Source organism: Convolutriloba macropyga, chromosome 12, assembly GCF_964194025.1.
Source record: "Convolutriloba macropyga chromosome 12, txConMacr16.3, whole genome shotgun sequence".
Lineage (NCBI taxonomy): Eukaryota > Metazoa > Xenacoelomorpha > Acoela > Convolutidae > Convolutriloba > Convolutriloba macropyga.
In genome coordinates this window covers 51,077,728-51,101,773 of record NC_134479.1, presented here as the reverse complement: position 1 = coordinate 51,101,773, position 24,046 = coordinate 51,077,728, and the positions used below count along the sequence as shown (strand labels likewise).

Below are 24,046 nucleotides of genomic sequence, written 5' to 3'. Positions count from 1 at the left end.
GTCAAGAAATGGCAAAAAAAATTCGTACATGAGAAATATTTCATTGTAACAGAAGCAAAAGCAAGCAACTTTCATGGGCTGTTATCATTGCAAAAAAGGGCATAAAAGTTAAAGAGTTCAGACCAATCATATCAAGAAAAAACAGTAACGGACAAGCATTAGAATTAATCGATGTAAACTTGGAAACGCCAATCATTGGAAACTTATGGATAATCAATATTTACAATTCACCCAATCAATACCTAAATACTACTGAAATATTTGACAACAATCCGCAGAACGTATTCATATGTGGAGGTTTCAATTCTCCTAATCAAGAGCTCAATTGTACATACAACACCGAAAACTGCGAAAAATTGCTGGAAACAATTGATGAAGGAAACTTCAAACTACTGAACAACGGTTATCCAACGTATCGATCTAATAAACATAAGAGCCAGAGCATGCTTGATTTACAATTCTGTAGTCTTTCAGTCCTTAAACATTCTGACAATTTTCAAGTATTTCAAGCGACCACTCAGCGACACTTACCTCATTAAAACTGAAACTTCAATTGGAATTCGATTTAAAAGCAAAAGTCGATTTCAAGAAGTTCAGAAAACATGCGAAAGTCAATTACAAAAATTCCTGCTTGTACCCACCAACTTATCCAAACAAAGACAATCTGAATGAAACGAGCCATAAAATCATCAAGTTTATCCATTAATCAATTGATCAGTCCTACGTAAATAAAACGAATCTACAAATTAGTCCAGAGATAAACAAATTAATCAACCCAAAGAAAAAGATAAGGAGGCAACTAAAACGTGCAAAGAATGACACTTTCTACCGATTGAGAAAAGAAATCAATTTCTTGCAAAGAGAAATCAGAAGAGCATTCAAACGTTCGATTGAAAGACAAAATAGAAAATTAATTGAAACAGCGAAACAAGCAGGAAACAAGCGGTTCTGGAAAGCAATCAAAACCATCAACAGCGATAAACAACAGTCAAGCGGATCACATTTACAAATAACGTTGAAAGACAAAATTGCCATAACTGACCATGAAAAGTGTGAAATGTTCAAAAGCCTTCTGAGTGAGACAATGATAGAACACCAATACGAAAACGAAGATTTACAAAAGCGCTTCTCGAGAAAATACAAAACACAAAACATCTATCAGAAACCGATCCAAACGAAATAACTGCAGAAATCATCTTCTTAAAAGTTGAATGAAATTTTGAAAAGTACAAGTAAATCATTCCCCGGGCCAGACAAAATAAGCTATCAGCTACTGAAGGCGCTACCAAAAAGCATTAAAGCTGTCATACGCATAATTATTTCCAGCTCAATTAACAATTCTTACGTGCCATGCCTTTGGAAAGACTCACAAGAAACAATGCTTCCAAAACCTCAAAAAGACAAGAAGAAAGCAGAAAATTACACACCAATTGACCTTACCAATTGTGTTGCAAAGGTCTATGAAACTGTTGTATAAAATCTCATCCTAGACCACTGTGAAGCAAACAAAGTCTTTGGACCACAACAAAGTGCATACAGAGCAAACAGAAGCACAACCGATAACCTCATTGTTTTGACTCAGCATATAAGTGAAGCATACCAGTGGTCAGAAATGGTGGGACTTGTCTGCCTTGATGTCGAAAAAGCTTTTGATGCAGTCTGGAGATTATGTTTGATTGATAAACTGAATAAAATCAGAATATAGACGAAAATCATCAAATGGGTGAACTCCTTCCTCTCACAAAGAAATGTTTACGTGAAAATTAAGAATACGAGAAGCGAGAAGTTCTCACCAACAGCCGGGGTCCCCCAGTGTAGCGTTGTGGCGCCCATTTTATTCCTAATTTATGTCTCTAACATTCCAAAAACGCCAGCAGAAATTTCTCAGTTTGCAGATGACTTTGCATTGTTTTGCAGGTCAAAGTCCAGTCAGTTAATACAAAGCAAACTCCAAGCCTCACTCAACACTCTCATGAAGTGGTGTGATAAGATGAAAATCAAAATAAACCCGGCCAAAACAAAGTACATGCTATTCAAATACCCTTCGAAAAGACAAACAAGTCCCAGTTTAAACATCAATTGTTCTTCTACTTTTCTTCCAGTTTTATTCTCACCTCCAAAAGTCTTAAGCTCAAAAGTCTTTACTTTCCGCCCAGTTTTATCCTTCATCTTCAAAAGTCTTAAGCTCAATTTAAAGTCTTCCTGCCTCAAGTTCGCAATACAGCGCGGGCCGAAATTAGCCAGTTAAGTGCACTTCTCTCTGAAGCACGAAACATTGCAGACGAAACATCACAAGATGAACAAGACTTCGTTCAAGTCAAAAACAAATGAAAACGAACCGGAAATTATCATAATACCAATTCAGAAACAATCAGACCAGTGATAATAACGATTAATCCGAGACCAACACAAGTTCTTTTTAATCGTTTGATGAGAAATAACTTCCCTCAACTCAAAATCAATTGCATCAGAGAACTTTCAAACAACAATGACTTCTTTATCCAACCCGAAGACTAAACCACAAGAGAATGTCTGATGAACGCCTCAAATCTTCAACTTGTCTTTCCAAACACTTCTATCAACGCAAGAAACACTCTGACAAAAGCCAGTTTTGTAATTGTAAATGTTCATCAGAGCATACAAAAAAAAACGAAGTGAAGGAAGAACTTCTCAACAACAATGCTATGAATGTGATCAAGGTGCTTCGGATAACAAGCAAGGCCACCAAAAAACCAACAAAACTGATTCGCGTAAGAACTGATTCCTCAAACCATGTAACAGCCGCAGTCAAACATGGCTTTAAAATACGCTGGGTGCTCCACGGCTGCGAACCAAGTAAAGAACCACCTCAGGTTAAACAATGCTTCAACTGTCAAAAGTTTGGTCATTCAGCAAGCGATTGTAAAGACGAATTGAGATGTCTACGATGTGTCGGCAAACACACTGTGAAAAGTTGCAATGAATTGAAAGAACGAGCAAAATGTGCAAACAGTGGTGGCTCACACGCAACAGTGTATTGAGGCTGTCCCGCATATCAGAACGCTGTGACTGATGCAAATAAACAGAAACAAGAAACAAAAAACTCAAGTGCGGTTACAAGGAAAGATACTCAGAACACTCAGTCATTAACCACTACAAAAATTACTGTTCTAGTAGCTGAAGTTCTGAGTAAAATAAGAAACAGTCTCAATACGATGTCATATAGCGATATTATCAGCGTCGTTAGCAACAGTGCCTCCAGAGTGCTAACGAAAGAATAGATGGATAAGAAATTCACGATAACATCAAGAAGGCAATTCTAATTCAAACTGTTAACACAAACATGATTCAGTCTAACAGCCAAAAAATTCTTCAAAATGGACCACATTAAAATTTTACATGGGAACTGTCGTGGCTTAGAAAACGAAATTCATGAGTTGTTCTTGTTTCTGACGAAAGAAAACATCGACATTGCCTGTTTAAATGAAGTCAAGAAATGGCAAAAAAAATTCGTACATGAGAAATATTTCATTGTAACAGAAGCAAAAGCAAGCAAGTTTCATGGGCTGTTATCATTGCAAAAAAGGGCATAAAAGTTAAAGAGTTCAGACCAATCATATCAAGAAAAAACAGTAACGGACAAGCATTAGAATTAATCGATGTAAACTTGGAAACGCCAATCATTGGAAACTTATGGATAATCAATATTTACAATTCACCCAATCAATACCTAAATACTACTGAAATATTTGACAACAATCCGCAGAACGTATTCATATGTGGAGATTTCAATTCTCCTCATCAAGAGCTCAATTGTACATACAACACCGAAAACGGCGAAAAATTGCTGGAAACAATTGATGAAGGAAACTTCAAACTACTGAACAACGGTTATCCAACGTATCAATCTAATCAACATAAGAGCCAGAGCATGCTTGATTTACAATTCTGTAGTCTTTCAGTCCTTGAACATTTTGACAATTTTCAAGTATTTGAAGCGACCACTCAGCGACACTTACCTCATTAAAACTGAAACTTCAATTGGAATTCGATTTAAAAGCAAAAGTCGATTTCAAGAAGTTCAGAAAACATGCGAAAGTCAATTACAAAAATTCCTGCTTGTACCCACCAAATTGTCCAAACAAAGACAATCTGAATGAAACGAGCCATAAAAAAATCAAGTTTATTCATTAATCAATTGATCAGTCCTACGTAAATAAAACGAATCTACAAATTAGTCCAGAGATAAAAAAAATTAATCAACCCAAAGAAAAAGATAAGGAGGCAACTAAAACGTGCAAAAAACAAAGTACATGCTATTCAAAAACGCTTCGAAAAGACAAACAAGTCTCAGTTTAAACATCAACGGAAAACAAATTGAGGAAGCGAAAACCATAAAGTTCTTAGGAATAACCATGACGCCGCAACTAAACTGGAATGAACATTGTAAAGACATCACAGACAGAGCAAACAAGCGAATCTTCCAACTGCAGCGTCTGAGCAACCTCAATGTTGAGCAGGAGAGTTTACTTCTGCTGTACAAGTCCTGGATCCGGCCCCTATTTCTATATGCAAACGCTTGCTGGCTAAACCAATCGCAAACGGTCATATCAATCATGCAAAAAGCGCAAAACAGAGCACTGAGAATATGTTTAAGGAAACCTCGATGGTACAGCGTGCAAAAGTTACATGAAGAATCGAACTCACCTACTATAAGAAACATTGAGATACGTTTGGCGAAAGAATACATCAAACGCACACGAAAGAACAAAATTGAAGCAATTTTACGGCTTATAGAAAATAAAAGGCAATGTCCAAAGAACAACTGCAAAAGCATATTAGCCTTTCTGATTGATTAGGCTTACTGACATTACAACCGTTTCTTCCTATTTACTGATTTAAAAATCAGTGATCACCGGCTAAGACCCAAAGGAACCTTCGAGTCAAAACAGGATCTAATCTAGGGTCAGGAAGCTTCTTCGATCCATTTGAATCAGAATCAGAAGTTGCCCGCCGTTTCCTAGGCTTTAAAATTGTGTCCTGTTGCTTCCGAGCTCTATAAGCCTCCGACAATTTATCCGGTAACAGCCCCTCAAACAGAGGAAGCTTCTCTCGGGCAGTCTGCAGGTAATCCCTGGCTCCGTCGCCGAAGTTTTCGAGAGGAATCACCCGAACCATGCCTTGAGGAAACTTCTCCTCTGGCGGAGGACTCTAGGGAGTAGCGCGTACAGACATTTTGTTAATTCCCTCAAGCCTAAATGCTCAGCATTTATAAAACATACGATACAATTTTAAACCGGCAAACTTTGGACCAATGATTCTAAAGTATCTCAATTATGTATAAAGAATTCAATTCAAAAATCGAGAGAAACTCATCAGCCACGATAACTGAATAAAAACAATTCTCAAGCAGAGACGTGTGTATATTGGCGCAACTCATAAGTATACTAAATGAAAAACACAGTGGGAGTTCGATCCCCAAACGCGCCGCAGCTTTCTCGAGCACACAAACAAAGCTGATAAATTCTCAGCCCTTCTTCTACTTTTAGTTTATTTCAATCTCTTTTTTTCCTCTTTTACCTACTTATTCTTTCTTTCGTCCCTATCCCTGACAAAACTTAACTTTATGCCCAACAATGTTCAATAACAACTGCAAACACGGCTAGCCAGAAGTAATCAACGACAAGTAACCGCAATCAGAAAAAGCCTGTAAAAACCCTCCAGGTGTTTATAATGGCTTCGTACCCCAGTAACAGTGTACAGTTTAGAACCAATATCCCAAATTCAAACTCAAACTCAAAAACTCTTCAAATTGCTGCTGTAATAAACTTGATTGTTGATGGTTGTACATCAATTTCCTTTGTGTGATGAATTGATCCAAAATTTTTTCTTGAGGGGATCGGCAGTTGCTATCAGCTAGACCCCTTGGTTCTGATCAACCCCATCAGATTTTCAGATGGAGTGCTGATCAGAATGTTGCTTTATTGTTAACTCTTACCAGAGACAACAAATTTCAGTAAAAAAACAAAAAACTCGAAAAAAATTCGCTCGACTTGGTCTCCTGGACTAGTGTGCGCTTGAAACTACCTCTGATCAGACCATCCCAGACCAAAGTGACCTCTAATCAGGCAAGTTCCAGACCATTGTCCAGACAAAAGTGCGCTCGAAGCCTTTTCCAGACCATGTAATTCGAGCGCACCGGGAACATGTGTGCGCTCGAAGATGGTCTGATCAGAGATCAATTCGGTCTGGCCACCTCGACATGGGACCCCAAGTTGAGTTTCAGACTGAAATCGGCTGTGATCAAAGCGTCCTGGGCAAAAGTGACTTCTGATCACACTGGACCTGACGGAATTAAACTCTGATCAGGACGTCGTGCACTCGGAACCCCTTGTGCGCTTGAGATGCAGTCGAAAGCCACCTCTGACCAGATTATCGTGTGCGCAAAAATTATTCCTGATAAAACTAGTGTACTCTCGAATCTGCCTCTTTTAAGACTAAAGTGCGCTCGAAATGGCCTCTGGTGAGAATAAAGTGCGCTGGATATCGCCTCTGATCAGTCTAAATTTCGCTATCTGACTTTCAAAATAGTCCGATCACAGAAGGGTTTTAAACATGAACAAATCTCTTAATAACGGTAAAAATATATTATTTTTTAAAAATTATTATGTTTTCAATGATATATTCAACTATGCAAAAGCCAATTCTAAGATAATTGCTTATGAAAACTAAATCGAATTATCAAAAAATACATATTTTTTTTCAATATGCCGCTAATTCATGCTTTTGAATCAGTAGTTTAAATCAGACAGCTTTGCATAACTAAAGTCTCGATTTACAGTAATTAAAATGCAATTTGGATGGTGATCGACAAATGCTTACAGGTGGACACTATTGTTCTGATCAGCGCCAACTGTTAATCTGTCAATAAAATATGAAAAAAAAATTGAAAGAAAAATTGTGCTCAAATTTTTATCTGATCAGACCTTTTTGCGCTCGAAATTTTTGCTGATCAGACTAGTTTGCGCCTCGGATCTGACCGCCCCAGATCAAAGTGATCTCTGATCAGACAAGGTCTCGACCACTGTTCAGACTAAGTTGCGCTCGAAGCCTTATCCAAACCATGCAATCTTTGCGCTCGGAGATTGTCTGATCAGAGGTCACTTTGGTCTTGACACCTCAACCCGAAACCGCATCTTCTTAACGGGCATATAACTGTACTTGACAGGGAAGGAAAATTAAAAGAATACGTGAGATAGGCGGTAACTATAGCGCTGAAAAGTGAGCATTCTAAAAGTAGTATTCTAGATTGAAGAACCAGCTACTGTACACATTGCGCAAATATAAAGTATAGAATTCTATGAAGCTTGAACCACTTATCTTGTGAATGCTTTTTACCGCATTTTCATTTTAACAAATTTTTTCACTAATTAACATCAGAACATCACAAGTTAAGAATATTTTTAACTGCATTAAACGCCGTGAAGCTTAATGAAATCAGTCAAAAACAGAGGCAAGCAATTCTTCAAGTATTTAGAACGAAAAATCACCTCCTCCAACAACCATCACCACCACAGTACTTTACCCATTGTCTAAAACTCAGCCTATGAAAAAAGGCCTACAAATAGACCATTCTGGACCCGAAATAGGCATGAAAAAGTTTTGCTACAGCCAAATACTTACTTTGGATATTTGCTGGGCTCAAACTGTGCACTCTGGACATTTGATCGCTCCAAAAAGTAAAGCTGGTGCTTTGCTCGACCAGAATTGGGCACTGGACTTTTCCTCGGCCAAAACTATCAAGGAGAAAACTGAGTCGAGCCAAAGTCAAATCATAAGTAAAAAAAATTTTTTCGTGGGTCCTTTTTCCTCAAAATAGCGGATTACAAAAAATTGTGCCGATCCATTATAAGTAGTGTATAAAAAATCCGCTTGCGTTTAAAAAAAAAACAATAATTCACATTATTGGAAGGCAAATAAAAAAAAAACAGCGCTTTTTTCTCCATTGTTATTGGGAAAAATGGAATTAAAATTAGGCTAAACTTAGTTTCGTTCAATCGAGTAATGTAGATATACAATCCAGATTCGATAACTGCTTTGTTCTTGATAAATGCCAAAAATCTTATGGCTTTTGGCAGTTTATCAACAGTGCATTAATGGGGTTGAAGTTTTGCAATCACATTTAGTTTTCTTCCTTTGCTGCTTACCTTTGTGCAGCGGCAAGGGAAAATAAAATATAATCTTTGTCATATTTGCAAAAAAAATATTTATGGAAAGACTTTTGCGCGACCCAAAAAAGACCATTATCGAAAGGCCTATGAAAAGACCAAGTCAGAAAACAAAAAAAAAACTACTGAAAGAAGTCTGCTCGACGCATGAAAAATACATGCTCCATATGAAAGTATTATAGACTTTTGCTCCAGCAATAAAAAAATTTTCGTTTGAACAACTAAGAATCCAGATTTCGTTACTATACCCCGAATTTGTGATCAGCACTAGATAGAACGCTTATATATTACAGTGTAAAACAGAAAGCTAGGTAACCTCAACGCAAAAAAGTCCCAAAAAACAAACGGTGATCCCATGGAAAATCTGAGAGCGAAGTACACACAAACACATACACACACGCACACACAAACACACGCACAAACGCAATTAATTGAGAAATTGCTGGTCTTTATTCAGAACATACTTGCTGGTACCTCTCGTGAGTTTTATGTTTTGTTCACAACTCAAAACTGCTGTAGAAGTTCAAATAGTTCTAACTGCATTTAATTGACGATGAACCTTTTCTGCCTGAAGCAGTCGATCTATCAAATCAACTCCGCTAAATGTTTTTCGGAAGCAAAGTTGACCAAAAATTTACTTTTTAAGCATTAACTCATGGTTCTGTTTGTTTTCTTGTACTGAGAGTCCTATTGTTTGTAAACTGTGTTGTTTAGGTGTTGGTTGGGTTTTCAAGCCGTTTGAATCAATAGTTTCGGAATACTGCAAAAACGTTTTGGTTTTTTTGTGACTTCATGAAATTATTTTTAATTGTCGAAACACAAATCACGCCCTCGCGGTTATGATGCTATGGGAACATTGTTAAAATATCATAGTTTTTACGGTAGTTTTAGTACAAATTGGGTTTTTTGCTAACTTAGACGAGGTAAAATAGATGCGATTTTTTGCCAGGCTGACACTTCCAAAGACACTTCTTATCATTTTTCAAAGACTTCAGAAAATTTAGTTCCTAGAAATTAATACAGAGTGAGAAGGATACATAAATTTTTTGGTACACACGATGACCTATGTTACATTCAGTAGAAGGATTGTTGTTTGAGACTATCACTTGTAATTTTTTTTCACGCCAAAGAAAAATCCAGTTCTTTTCTTTTGAAACTTTTTAAAAACAAGCTTTCATTGATCAAAATGTTTCCAAAATACGCTCATTTTCTCTTTTTATGGATATGTTCCTCGTTTGCTCTTGTGAGAAATCATGCAGTTTATGAAATTCCTGAAATTGGAATGGTCTCCAGTCTAAAAAACATTAATTAGCGCTTAAATTAAAACAATTTCAAGTTGACAACTCTGATTAGCCAGCAGGTTGCCTAACAAAACCCTAAATCAGAGTTTATTGAGATCTTGTTATTTACATGTGCTGTATTGTAGGACATACATTACAAAAAAACTTTTAACTCAGCACAACATAAGTTCGGCTCGATTGTTCTTTGCCATTTATCTCAGTTACAGACTTTTTACAAGTTATCCAAGCACTCGATTTTTCCTTTTTTTGCATTACTTTTGTGATTATTTTTGTTCACCCCGACACCTCTCTTTTAGTATAAATTACTCAGCAATGATAAATGTTTCGACCTTACTTCAAAAGCTGTTGAATGTTTCCCACCTTATTCCAGAAAACATACCGTTTCCTACAGCCTCTACTGGCCTCAAACATTTAGGGAGAACAACTATGAATTACGATGCTTTACGTTTTGTTTCTCGAGATTTTACGTTGGTATTTTTTTGTACAATCATTTCAGAGTCTTAAAAATTGTTTGCTTCTCTAATACTTCTGTGACAGATAACAGACGAAGTAGGATTTTAGTGTGCTGAACCTGTTTATCTCACACTTCTTCGGTCTTTTTGTTTTGTCTAGTTCTATATTTTTACAGTTTGGAGGGCTTTTTCTTTTTATTTTCCGGAAGAGAAATTTTAGAAGCTTTTGTAAGAAAAATGCATTGAACTTAAGTGGACCACATTTGCCTGTCTCCTAAATTTGTCTGAACGTAGCTTAATACAACCTTTGATTGAATCCAGTGACGCATAACTTTAAAAAGGTGGCCATCTTGATTAGATTCGCTTTTTGAGAATTTGGTTGTGGTTATTCAGAGCATATTTTTTGGAAAGACTCATGAGTTTGATGATTTCTCCAAAACTAATTTCCAAGTTTCAACGGCTCTAACGGCCTTTAGATGACAGTGAAGCCATCCTGCCTCAAGGAGATGATTCATTTATCAAATCGGCTCCGTCAAAATTTTTTATAGAAGCAAGTTTGACCAAAAAATTCATCTGTTAAGCGTTATAAAGTTGATATGTTAGTCTCTTGTACTGGGCGTTATTTTTATCTGCACATTGTGTTATTTGGGCTAAGTTTGGCTTCAAGAAAGTGCTTGAAATAATATTTTATGTAATTCAACATTCTTTCCTGATGTCATGAAAATCTTTTTTTTATTTTTATGAAAACGCACAAAACTTTCGTCCTCTATGGTGAGGAGGGAAGTTTTCCCGCATCACGGTATAAAATTCTGACACTCCAGCTAAGATGAGGACTTGATTTGTGTCCAGAATCACGTTCGTGTTGCGGTTTATACCCAGTTTTGATGATTTGGCGGATTTTGTCTCATTTTGTTAATAAAAAATTTCATTTTTTTGCCCTCTTGAGTACTCTTCTAAACCTTGCAGGTAAAAAAGTTATTCAGGGACAGTTTTCATTTATTTTTTGTAATGTTGGGTCACACAAGAATCGATACCCCAAAATACGTAATTTACTGTACATATCTGGGTTCGTGTGCGTCGAAAATCGAATTTGACCCATTTATGCCTAATTCGGGGGTGACAGATTTAAGTCATTTTTTTGTCCAGCCCGTAGGTTATAGCGTGTTAGATTGCCCATTTCATGTTGCATTGAACTCAATTTGAGCCGTAAAATATTTTTTTCTAGGTGGCATTTTTTTCTTTCAGCCGAGTTTGAGAAATCGGCCACGACACATACGGCCATTTTGACATTTTAGTGATTGTTAATTTTCGCGTTTATTTGTGAATTGTTAAAAATTGTCGATTTTGAGTGCAGATTAATTGCGTTAAACTCCATTTTTAACGGGAAAGTTCTTTATATACAGTTTGTTTATGTTTTTTCACTCTGCAAATGAACCCCCAACACCTTTTTTGCAGGAGTGTGATGTGATAACTCACTTGGGAAAGCGGTTAAAATTAACGAATTGAGACAGTAGTTAGGGTCCCATAGTAGCAATGTAGTTTGTGTATGCCACTAATGATGCCATGCAAGTTTGGTTATTGGTTTAGTTATAGTTGGCAATTTGGGTCCCATGCCATGTCGCCAAGTGCCTTTTTTGAACATTTTGAACCAAAAATTGTTCGTTAATATCTCGACTTATAGGAATTGTTTTGCCCATTGAGTTGCAAATTAAGAGTGCTACTTATACGTGCTTTCAAACGACATAATGAAATCTTGGAAAAACGGATACTATTTGTAAGTTGTCTACGACCAGCGGAAGCGTCCCATTTTTTAGCACATCTGTTTGGTTTTTGCTTATAACTCTGTGTAGAAAGGGAATAAATTCATTTGGTTCAATGATCCTTACAGCTCATTTCAAGATCATTTTGATGATATACATATCAAATAGTCTTGTCATCACGAAGTTTAGAAAATTAGCCTTCGAGCAAACCTTAATTTGTTCATTTTTAGCGTTCCTAACCTCATATACCTCTTGAACCATTCTGAAATCCAACCAAATCTATCCAAGCTTGGCATGAGAGATGCCCAACTTGATTGTAGAGTGCACAAAAAAGGTTTTTTTGCTATAGCTTGCCTAGGAAAAAAGTTAGTTTTTCGTACGCATTTTTGGCAATTTTTCGAATAAGGAATTTTGAAATATAATATTTTCGATTGGTTCATAGATCTGTTCAAATTAAACGAAAATTTATATGGAGTATCCCCTGAGTACATAATTTGTAGAACTACAAACTTTTTTGCCTAGAGATTGTCTATGAAAAAGGTTAGGTTTTTTTACGGAAATTTGCGATTATTTCGAATAAAAAACTTTGTAATACACTGCCTTTGATTGGTTAGTAGAGTAGTCCAAATTAAACCAAATTTCGTATGGATTCTCCCCTGTGTACATGGAGTGTAGAAAAAACAGAGTTTTATCTAAAGCTTGCTTGTGAAAAAATTAGGTTTCTTACGGAACTTTGCGATTATTTTGAGTAACTAATTTTTAAACTAATTTTTGATTAGGTCATTAAGTTGCCCAATTTAAAGCAAACTTGGTTTGGGGTATCCCTGTGTCAGTTGTAATTCTGCAAAGGGATTGGCGAGAATATGTGTTTGAAAAGAAAAGTTGAATTTATGGTAGAAAAAGCATATTTCCGTACGGGATGCTAAAAGGCAAAGTCTCATTGGTCTCGTAAAAGACTGCTTTTGTGCAATTTTTTTGTGCAAAACGCAAACATTTCAGTCCAATCAATTGTGAATCTGCAATTTTTTTTCAGATTATGAAATTTAGACGAATAGTTCAATTTCCTTTGGAAATTACATATTTCCGTACAGCATGTTAATATGAAAAGTCTCAGTTGTTTCATAAAAGTTTGATTTATTGTAACTTTTTTTGCGCAAAACCCAAATATTTTAATCAAATGATTTGTTAGTCTGCAAAAAGCATGGACAGATTGTGAGGTTTAGAAGAAAAGTTGGATTTGTGGTGGAAAATACTTATTTTCCGTATAAGACGCTAAATTAAAACCTCAGAATAATTGTTAACGTTTATTTTTTGTCGTTTTTTAGTGCCCAAGAAAGTTTTGGTAGGTCACGCAATTGTGAATCTGCAAAACAATTTGTCAGAATTTGACTTTTAGAAAAAAATATAGGTTTTGCGGTAGAAATTACCATTTTCCGCACGAGACGCTATTGTCCTAAGTGGTTTTCAGTCGGACCACGGTGTTATTCAAATCAACCGAAACTCAAAATCAGAGATTACCAATGTATAGTTTTTCTCAAACGCCAAGATTTTTTTAGTGTAGCTAGCCTAGGAAAAAAAAGTAGGAGCTCATACGGTATTTAGAACAATTTCGCTATTGTCCTTTTATTGAAAAAGTGGTTTTCAATCGGACTATGCAGTTCTTCAAATGAGGCCAAACTCATAGTCAGAGATTTCCTACGGGATTCCAAAACGCCGAGACTTTTTAATACAGCTCGTTTATGAAAAAACTTTCTAGGCAGGCTATCAAAGACTCTTTTATACGCAATTTTAGACATTTTGTGAATATCTTTTTCTAAAAGTAGGTCAAGGAGTTATTCCAATCCAACTAAACGTTGTATGGGAGTGTGTATAGAGTCTGTATTAGACTTTTTCACTACTCCTGAGCTTATTCAAGATATTTTTTATTTTTATCATTAGTATTATATAATATAACTCTGAGGTAAGGTCTTGACCATGGGGTGCTTTCCCCTTCCTGTCCCATGAGACGCCGGATAGTCCCCTCGATGGCTTTGCATGCACTTCTTGCTTGGGGATGCAAAAGTTGCGCGGTTATTTTTTCGGCCAAAACAAAAAAAACGGTGAAATTTCTCCAACTCGACCTGTTTGTTGCATTATTTTCTGTAGTAGGAGTTTTTTTCTTTCAGTCGTGTTCGAGAAATTGGCCACAACACATACGGTCATTTTGTGAATTCTTGGTTTTTGTCAATTTTTACTGCAGTTTAGATGCGTTATATTCCATTTCTAATGGGGAAGCTCTCTATGTATATTTTGTTAAAGTTTTTCCGAGATTCGGTGGGATTTTCACTCTGCAAATGACCCCAAACCCTGTTTTTACTGGAATTTGTTGTGATAACTCAATTGAGAAAGTGTTTAAAATTAACCAACTGGGACAGTAGTTTTGGTCCCGTAGTAGCAGTGCAGTGTGTGTATGCCACTAATGATGCCATGCAGGTTTGGTTATTGGTTTAGTTATAGTTGGCAATTTGGGTACCATGCCATGTCGCCTAGTGCTTTTTTGAACATTTTGAACCAAAAATAAAATTGTTCGTTAATATCTCGGCGCAGAGGAATTGTTTTGCCCATTGAGTTGCACATTAGAAGAGATCATTATACGTGCTTTCTAACGACCTAATGACATCTGGGAAAAAACGTATATATTTTGTAAATTTGTAAACGAGCATGGAAGCGTCCCAATTTTTTAGCGAATCTGTGTACTTAAATTGTAGAGTAAAAGACTTTTGCTATAGATTTCTTATGAAAAAAGTAGCGGTTTCATACGGAAACTTGCGATTACTTCAAATAAATATTTTTGAATTATACTACTTTTGATTGGGTTATAGATCTTTTCATTTTAAACCAAACTTGGCTTTGGCTATCCCCTGTGTAAATAGAGTGTGGCATAAACAGAACTTTTGCCATAGCTTGCCTGTGAAAAGTTCGGTTTTCATACGGAATTTTGCGATTGTTTCGAATAACTAATTTTTAAATATAGGATTTTTGATTGGGTCATTAAGTTGTCCAAATTAAAGCAAACTTTGTATGGAAAGTCCCTGTGTCAATTGTGATTCTGCAAAAGGATTGGCGAGAATATGTATTTGAAAGTAAAAGTGGAATTTATGGTGGAAATTACATATTTCGGTATGAGACGCTAAAATGTAAGGAATCAGTGGTTTCGTAAAAAACTTCTTTTTGTGCTACTTTTCGGTGCAAAACGCAAATATATCAGTCCAATCAATTGTGAATCTGATATTTTGTTGATCAGAATACGAGTTTTATAAGAAACGTTGAATTTCCGGCGGAAATTACATATTTCTATACAGGATGTTAAAATGAAAAAACTCAGCGGTTTTCTAAAAGATTAATTTTTTGTAACTTTTTTAAGCAGAACGCAAGCATATAAAATTTTGAGCAGAACGCAAATGAGTTGTGAATCTGCAAAATATTTAGTCAGATTATGAGTTCTATCAGAAAAGTTGGATTAAGAAAAGATTATGAGTTCTATCAGAAAAGTTGGATTCTATCAGAAAAGTCAGATTATGAGTTCTATCACTTTTTCCCGTATAAGACGCTAAAATTTAAAACCTCAATGTAATCGCTAATTTTTGCTTTTCGTCGCTTTTTGGAGCCAAGGAAAATTTTGCCAGGCCACGCATTTGTGAATCTGCAACAGAATTGGTCAGAATCTGACTTTTAGTAGTATTTTTGGTTTGTGGGGGAAGTTACCATTTGCCGTACGAGGCGCTATTGTCCTAAGTAATTTTCAATCGGACCAAGTTCTTATTCGGAGACTACCTATGCATAGATATTATCAAAATCCAAGATTTTTTTTTAGCTAGCCTAGGAAATAAGTTAGAAGTTCATACGGTTTTTAGGACAATTTCGCCACTGTCCTTTTTTGAAAAAGTGGTTTTCAATCGGAACAATCGGTTACTCAAATCAAGCCAAGCTCATAGACAGAGACTCCCTATGGGAATCTAAAACGCCAAGCTTTTTCAGTACAGCTTGCCTAATAAAATTTTCTAGGCAAGCTGTCAAAGAGTTTTTCATACGCAATTTTAGTAATTTTTTCGAATGTCGTATTTTAAAATTAGTTGTCTCTCATCGCGTCCAATATTTATTTCAATCCAACCAAACTTTGTATGCCAGATGCCCATTGTGTTTAGAGTCTGAGTCAGTTTTCTTCGCTACTACTGAGCTGATTCGAAGTTATTATTTATAATTATCATTACTATTTTATAATATGACTTTAAGGCGAGGGCTTCTGGCCACATGAGGTGCTCTCCCCTACCTGACCCATGCAACGCCGGATAGTCCTACCGTGGGCTTTGCGTGTACCTCATGCTTTTTGGGTTGTAAGCGTTGCGTTGTTTCTTTTTCGGCCAATACGATAAAACGGATAAATTTCTCCCTGTTAGTAAAAGTTCTTCTATTTTTTGAGACACAGGTGATATATTATATTTTTGTTTATTTTGGGTTTTTAGTAGTTACCTCTGTTTTGTACCAACTGTATGCAGCCCCATTTGAGCCCAGTTTTGGACAAAACAGTGAACTTTTAAAAAAGTTTACGTTCTTAGTACAGAAAAACTTCTCTTAATGTTTTCTTTTTTTTTTCGAGTTATAGGTGATAATATATGTCTGTAAATTGTAAGTTTTTAGTAGATCACTAGTTTGTACCATCTTACCAGTGAGATATCTGCATATATTTTCCGGTCAAAACTGTAAACTTGCCAAAAAAATTGAGTTTTCAATTTGTTAGTAAACAAGTCTTCTCTGAAAGTCTTTTTCTTCGAGATATTAGAGATATAACATATGTCTGTTAAGTTTTTGGCAATACCGTAGTTTGTATCACATTTATCCAATCTGATTTTAGCATAGAATTTGCCAAAATAATTAACAGAAAAAAAATAAATTTCTTCTTGTTAGTAAAAAAATTTTCTCTAAAAGTGTTCTATGCCTATAAGCCTAGATATGGTCAAAATTTGGTAAAAATTGTAGACTGGCCAGAAAAATTGAAACTTCTGTTAGTAGGAAAAAATCTTCTCTGAAAGCCCTCTATTTCTCGAGATTTTGGTTATGCAAAAATTGCTTTCTTACTAATTTTTGTTCAAAAACGCAAACATACTAGACCGATCAATTGTGAATCTGCAAAAGAATTGGTCACAATATAAGTATTTAGCCGATATTTGGTCAAAACGGAAAACTTGCTCAAAGAACTGAAACTTGTCTCTTTTAGTGAAAAAAGATCTTCTCTAAAAGGCTTGTTATTCTCGATGTTGTTGATATAGGTGACGTCCGTTTTTTTGAGCTTTTAATCGTTCCCTAGTCTAGGTCTGTTTGAAGTCTGATTTGAGCTTAGGTTTGGTCATAAGTGTAAACTTGACAGAAAAATAGACACTTCTCTAAAACACGCCTATTTCTTTTTTGAGTTTTGCGCACTTACCTAGTTTCTATCATCTTATTTCAGTCTGATTTGAGCCTTTAGACGGTCAAAACCGTAAACTTGTCAGAATCGAAACTTTGTTTGTAAAAAAAGGCTTCTCTAAAAAACTTCTATTTCTCGAGATGTAGGTGATAAATATACTCCTGCTTTTTCTGAGTTTTGCGTACTTACCTAGTTTTTACCATCCGAATGCAGTGTTATTTGAGCCTTGAGTCGGTCAAAATGGTCGAATTGTCAGAAATTTTGAAAGACTGTTAGTAAAAAAAACTCTTCTCAAAAGACTTCTATTTCTCGAGATGTTGGTGACATGACATATCCGATTTTTTTTAAACATTTTTACCTTTCCCTTGTCTGTTTATAGTCTGATCGGTGCCTAGATTTTTGTCAAAGCGGTAAACTTGAAAGAAAACTTGCTACTTCTCTCTGTCAGTACAAAAAATTCTTCTCTAAAAGCCTTCTCTAAAAAGTGAAAGAAGGATAGAGCAATTCGGTTCCAACTAGTAACCATTGTTCAATAAAATCACTTCATCAGCATCAGGTATGAAAGCTTTCTTTAAATATGGAAGTTTCAATTTAAAATCCTAAGTTCTCAACTTCCGATATATCACAATAAGCAGTGTCAACAATTAAACAAAGATAACCCAGGTTGAGGTGCCATCCGGAAGAGACCCCTGATCAGACCGTGCCAGACAAAAGTTACCTCTGATCAGACCCTCCCAGACCAAAGTATCCTCTGATCAGAATATAGTGCGCTCGAAACACCGTGTGCGCTCTAAGTGCGCTCAAAACTTTCTCTGATCAGACCTTCCCAGACGGAAAGGACCTCTGATCAGACCATAATCAGACCATTGTCCAGACGATTGTGCGACCATAGCCCAGTTCAAACCCAGACCATTGTCCAGACGATTGTGCGCTCAAAATCACCTCTGATCAGACTATTGTGCGCTCAAAAGTTACTCCTGATCAGACTATTGTGCGCTCAAAATCACTTCACCGCACGAACTTTGTTATAATATATTCATTTCATACAAAATGATGTTTGCATTATTATATTCATCTAAAAAAAGACCATTCTAAAAGTATTATTGCTAAAGAAAAGATAACCCAACTGCTAAGAAAAAAATTTTTTAGTATACATTAGTGCATATTTCCAACTCAATGGATAAATTTGGACAGTCTTTCAAATAAAACATCGTATTCTACAGTTAAACAAAGTTTCCTCGTAAGGGGACTGACATGTTCAATCGGTTGGACCCCTTTGGTTCTGATCAAAGACATCAGACTCTAGATCTGTCTGTGATCAGAATGCTGCTTTTTGTTGCCTCTTGACAGAGCCGACATCTCTCTGTAAAAAAAACAAAAAATCAAAAAAAATTCCGCTCGAAATGGTCTCTGATCACACTAATGTGCGCTTGAATCCGCCTTTGATCAGACCATTCCCATCCTGAAGTGACTTCTGATCATACCATCCCCAGACCCAAGTGACCTCTGATCAGACCATTCTCATCCTGAAGTGACTTCTGATCATACCATCCCCAGACCAAAGTGACCTCTGATCATACCATCCCCAGACCCAAGTGACCTCTGATCATACCATCCCCAGACCCAAGTGACCTCTGATCATACCATCCCCAGACCGAAGTGACCTCTGATCATACCATCCCCAGACCGAAGTGACCTCTGATCACACTATTGTGCGCTGGAGCCAAATCCCAGACCCTGTAATTTTGGTCTGGGAACACACCGTATGCGTTGGACGTGGTCTGATCAGATGTCACTTCCGGATGGCACCTCAACCTGGGAATAATATGAAACTATAACAACGTTGCTGCTTCTGTATATGCTGGCTTAATACGACTGCATTGTTAAAGGAACGCAGAAAAGGCAAAAAGTATGATGGAGAAATGTAACTTTAAAAAATCTATTACGAACTATTATTCTTAGTGTACACGCAGTAAACCATCAAATAAATAAGTCTTTTAAATGATTTGATGCTTAAAAATTTGATGCTTAAAATCATTCCTTTCAGTGCGCTGATAATTTCAAAATATCATCTTTGCTTTCTTGTGCTGTTGAAAACTTATTTCAAGCACAGATATGGCTGGAAAGAGTATCGAACCGGATCGCACAGAAAATCGAACCAGGTATGATAAGGAACGATATGAAATTTCATGTGGAATTTTTGGATCAGAGATGTTTTTGGACACGCTCGGTCTATCAGCCACTTTCAAAATAACTATATTCTGACCTGAGGTCACTTTTATCTGGCGTAATTGGAAAGTCACTTTGTTGTTTGATTTTCTGATCTGAGATAGTTCTCAGTTGTTTCGATAAAGAATTTTTTTGTCATATATTTTACAAAGAACAATCGAACTTATCACATTTTACACCATGCACAATCTGCTAGACATGGTTTTCCACGTTGCAAAATCTGCTTTGCAATAATGTAAATCGTATTTGATACGCATTAATTCGATGAAATCAATCTTCTTGGTCACGGTTTGTTGAAATCTTAAACGATTAAAAATACCAAAAAAAGTGTTGTACATAATATGTATATCATACTTACTTAGTGCAAATGAAAAATAGACTTCCGCTGGCTCCAAATCAAAGTTGCATATTTGGTCATCAAATGGAAACTTTCGTACGTCAAAAGAGCACGCAATCTTGGCTATGATTTCCGACGTCTGCAGCAGAACATGTCCGCCGCTATGCATTAATACAAACTCCTGATTGAACATCCTTGACACCTCAATCGCTCCTCTGACAGCTGGAAAAAATTTTAGTTTTTCATTGGTAAAGATAATCATAAGAGACCTTAAGTTTTTTTTCCATTTTTTCGAACTTTTTTCAGATTTGCTGGTTCAGTCTTTTTTAAAAAAATATCATGTACTATGAGTTGTTTCGTTTTAAACTCCTTCCAACTATGTGTGATTCTGGGGCCGTAATTGGGTGTCTGAGAACTCAGGTGTTCAAACTACTTTGCTGACACTACCCGGACTTACCACCCAGAGTATTTCAGTACTGAACCTGAGTATCTCAATATTATCTTGTAAAACCAGTAATGCTTATTTACATTAAAAAAGTTGGTCATTATGCCCAGAAAAAAAAACAGAACAGCTATTCAGACTGTTGAGAATAATTTAAGTGTAAAAATTTCGAAAATGTTGAAACATGCTGAGAATGTCAGAAAAGCACGCAAAATGCATGCATTTTGCTGTAACGACACGTTGCCAGTTAAAACAGCTACATACATACTATATACTGTGTGCCTACTGCTACTTTCACTGATACTGGATATTTTGGAGTCCGTCTGGGGAGCGTTCAGGGTGCGTTCGGGGTGCGTTCGGGGTGCGTTCGGGGAGCGTTCGGGGTGCGTTCGCATAATTGTATAAATAGAGCAGGTATATTCTCGACCTTCCGGGTCACTTAACAGTTGTGCTCACGATGTCCCGGGTCACTTTAGAGGTGTATTCTCGATGTCCCGGGTCAATGATAATTGTATAAAAATTGTAATGGACAGATCAAAATCAGGTTAAAAACAGAATACCAATTTTACTCTGAAAAATAGACTGATCAGTCTATATTTTGACATGAACAGAATCTGCACAAGGGTAAAAATGTCTATATACAGTCTATGGATTTACACTGGTTCAGTACTGCAATGCTCTGGACGGTCAGCCCGGGTAGTATTGGAAACATTTGCATAATACCGTTTTTGCAGTTTTGGCACAAAATGCCATAAATACCATTTCAACACTGTTGTTTTTCAATAACTGTTCAAAACTTTACAAATCATGTTTCTCAGCCTTCAAATAGAAAAAAAACAAAATGTGTAAATGTACTCAATTCTGGCAATCAGTAATATCGCTTGTGCCTCAAGCTCAAATGTTACTAAAGATAATGCATCACATGCTACAAGCAAGTAATAAGGCAATGTTCACGCTCTGCAATGTGGGGAGGGTGGATGACATCCCCCGTGACGATCCGTGCACACGCTTTGTCACGGGGGACGTCCCACCCGTTAGAATTAGTGAAGCACATTTATTGGGATTCGAAAAATTTTGTCTCTAAATTATGCTGTGAGGACAAAAACTTTTCTCGATTTACAAAGCAGGCAAGGCTATATTAGGTGCTCATGTAAAATTGTTCGAGAATTTTTGTACTTCGTGTTTGGCAAAGACTGGTAATTTTTTGTGAATTTGGTGTTGTGAGAACGGTGGAGCTCATAAAATTTTGGTGAAAAGTTGGTGCGGTGAGTGGAACTCATGAAGGACTGGTAAGCAAACCTGTTGGAGTACTGAGGTAAAGGAATAAAAAATTGGTTTAAATTGATAAATTCTTGTTCCAATGCGAGAAATTTTTATAGTTTTTTGAGTCTGAGACCGCATAAGTGGTACTTATTTTATGGGTTTTATTGCCCATATATTTGAACTAACAAGTAAGTGAGAAGTAATGCAGTTGGAAGCTGGCTGAATTTCAAGCTTGGAGAGAAGTTTCAAGCTTGGAGAGAAGTTTTTGAGAACTTTTGTGATAGACACAGTGAACGACTTTTTGAGCATGCGGCAGGCACTACCAGAGGCAACGAGAAATGAGACTGATATTTTTTTCAGTTGGCATATTTTCTGGTTTAACTTTTTTTGCACTATTGTCAAGTACTGCTACCATATTCTAGGTGAGCTGCTGTGTTCAAAATTTAAGTGCTTATTTTTTGTTTCATCTCGAACAAAATTTTGTGCGTTTTTCACTCTGGAGTTTTTGATCAAAGATGCAGCTTTTTTGCATTTTTTTTATGTCCATGTACAATTTTCATTGTTTCCGTTTGACTATGCAAGAACACAATTTGGACAATTGGAGACCGGGTTTGACACCCGAGTGGCAGAAACTTTCTTATAAACTCATCGCTTCAATCAGTGTGTTGTTTTGTATCTGGATTTTATTCTGATGTATCAGTCCAATTTTTTTGCATACAGCAACCTCGAATGCTCTGCGACTTCCACCGTCTTTTTTAGTAGATTCCGCATCTTCCATAGCTCTTTCACGTTATTTGTAAAATAAAAATAAAAAAGAGACGTCTCTTATGAAATTTGATTCTCTATATTCAAAATCGCAGTTCTCGGTAAAGTCCTCGATTTAAGCATAGAAACTTTAGACTTTTTTCTCTCAGATATTTGGTAATCAAGAAGACTAGGACTTTACTTATTAGCCAATAAACTTTTCTCCCATATTTATTTTCAAAATCTTTCGTTGTGAGGTTGTCTACTGAGTTGTGTGGATTGTAGCTATTGAAATCCCATCTTCTTTCAATCACAATACTGATGGTTAGCAACAAAACTACACTTTTGTCCACCAGTGACTACATTTTGTGTTAGAATTCCCACTGCGACGATCCGTTGACATCTGCTCTGCCAATTCTTTTTAGGCTGTTTATTGCAGGGGTTGCGTCCGTGTTCTGATTAAGCGGAGGATCCTTGTATTGTTTCTTCATAGAAGCATTCCAAAGGCAACTGAACGACTTGAGGTGTGGCTGCAAGCAATGTATCAAGAATGATATTCTCTTTGGCCTAGAGTGCAAGTTTGATTTGCAACCTCCACGTTTTTCCTCTGAGTTGGTGATCCATTGTTGGGTTTTCTCCAATAGAATCTATTCCAAATAGCGTTCATTTAGAGCTTGCCGACTGTGTCATCTTTTGCTCAAAAAGAATAATGTACTAAATGAGTTGAGGTATCGCAGAGTGGGTGCCAGACCTAAGATTTGATAGTCGACTTCGCCAGTCAAAAAAAAAATTATTTTGATTTTTGACTTTCAAGACTGAAATAAATTTTGTTTATCACGAAGTGCAACACAAAAGAGAATGATTAGCTAAGTTGACAATTGGGAAAGAACGGCAGTTGTTCATGAACGGGTTGTTGTTTACAAAATAAGTAAATGAAAAGATATAGAAAACCTGCATGAACTAAATCTCAAGGATTAAAGTATAAATTAAGAACTAAATTTATACATCAAACAAGATTTACTGCAAATAAGATTAACGTTACAGCATTTTTCACTAGCACCATTTTTTATGTTTATCTGTTGTCGTGAAGGCTTAGTCTTGCCGTTTATTGCTTATAATTGTTATAACCTCATCTTAATTTCAAGAGGCACTTTTGTACCGATTTTCCTGTCACTAAGAGGTTTATTTTTCAAAGCTGAAAAAATTTGCAAAGTGTTGAAGTAGAAACACCTGGAAACAATGGTTCAGTTCTTTGTTCTATAGTTGATAAATTTATCTAAACTTTCGAACTTTATCTATCCTTTAAATATTGAGCAAAACATGTGGATGGCAAAAATCTTGAGACATTTATCTCAATTAAATGGAAGCTTTGTTAAGTCTTGTTCATTTATCTACTTTTTGAACCAAATCAATAATGAAAAAAGAAAAACTTGCGTTTTGCGCAATTTTAATATCCAAAAGTTTTGAAAAGAGGGGTGCTGTGTCTACAAGCCTTCGTCAAGCCATAAGTGGATGTAATGCATTAGCTCACATTCATACAATCAGAATAATTTGGAATGAATGCGCTTTCAGAACTCCAGCTCTCCAGTTGTTGCGGTTTGGAGGGTTTTGTATTATATCCTGTAGCAGTATTTTTTTCGATCGCTTTTTTCCTTAAGGATATATGATCCTAGACTTGAACACAGAGAAGAAACGCTTTGAGTTGTTCTTTTCTTTGTTGTATTCCGTGTTGGGAATCACTACATAACTACGCCGGCTGCTGTGTGCGCTTTAAATTGTCCTGATTAGATCGTATCGAGTGCATACCTGACTATTTTCCGCTCAAAATCACAAAGCATTTTCGAGCGCATGAGCGACTTGCGTCTGAT

At 36.4% G+C, this 24,046-nt stretch overlaps 1 protein-coding gene across 1 annotated transcript in view; it reads right to left on the bottom strand.

Moving 5' to 3' along the window:
- Positions 1-24,046, bottom strand: part of LOC142350764 (acetylcholine receptor subunit beta-type unc-29-like) — a 33,441-nt gene that overhangs the window by 7,045 nt on the left and 2,350 nt on the right. Inside the window, exon 3 of the mRNA XM_075402718.1 lies at positions 19,751-19,951. Within this exon, the coding sequence (XP_075258833.1) occupies positions 19,751-19,951 (201 nt within the window). The remainder of the gene's footprint in view (positions 1-19,750; positions 19,952-24,046) is intronic.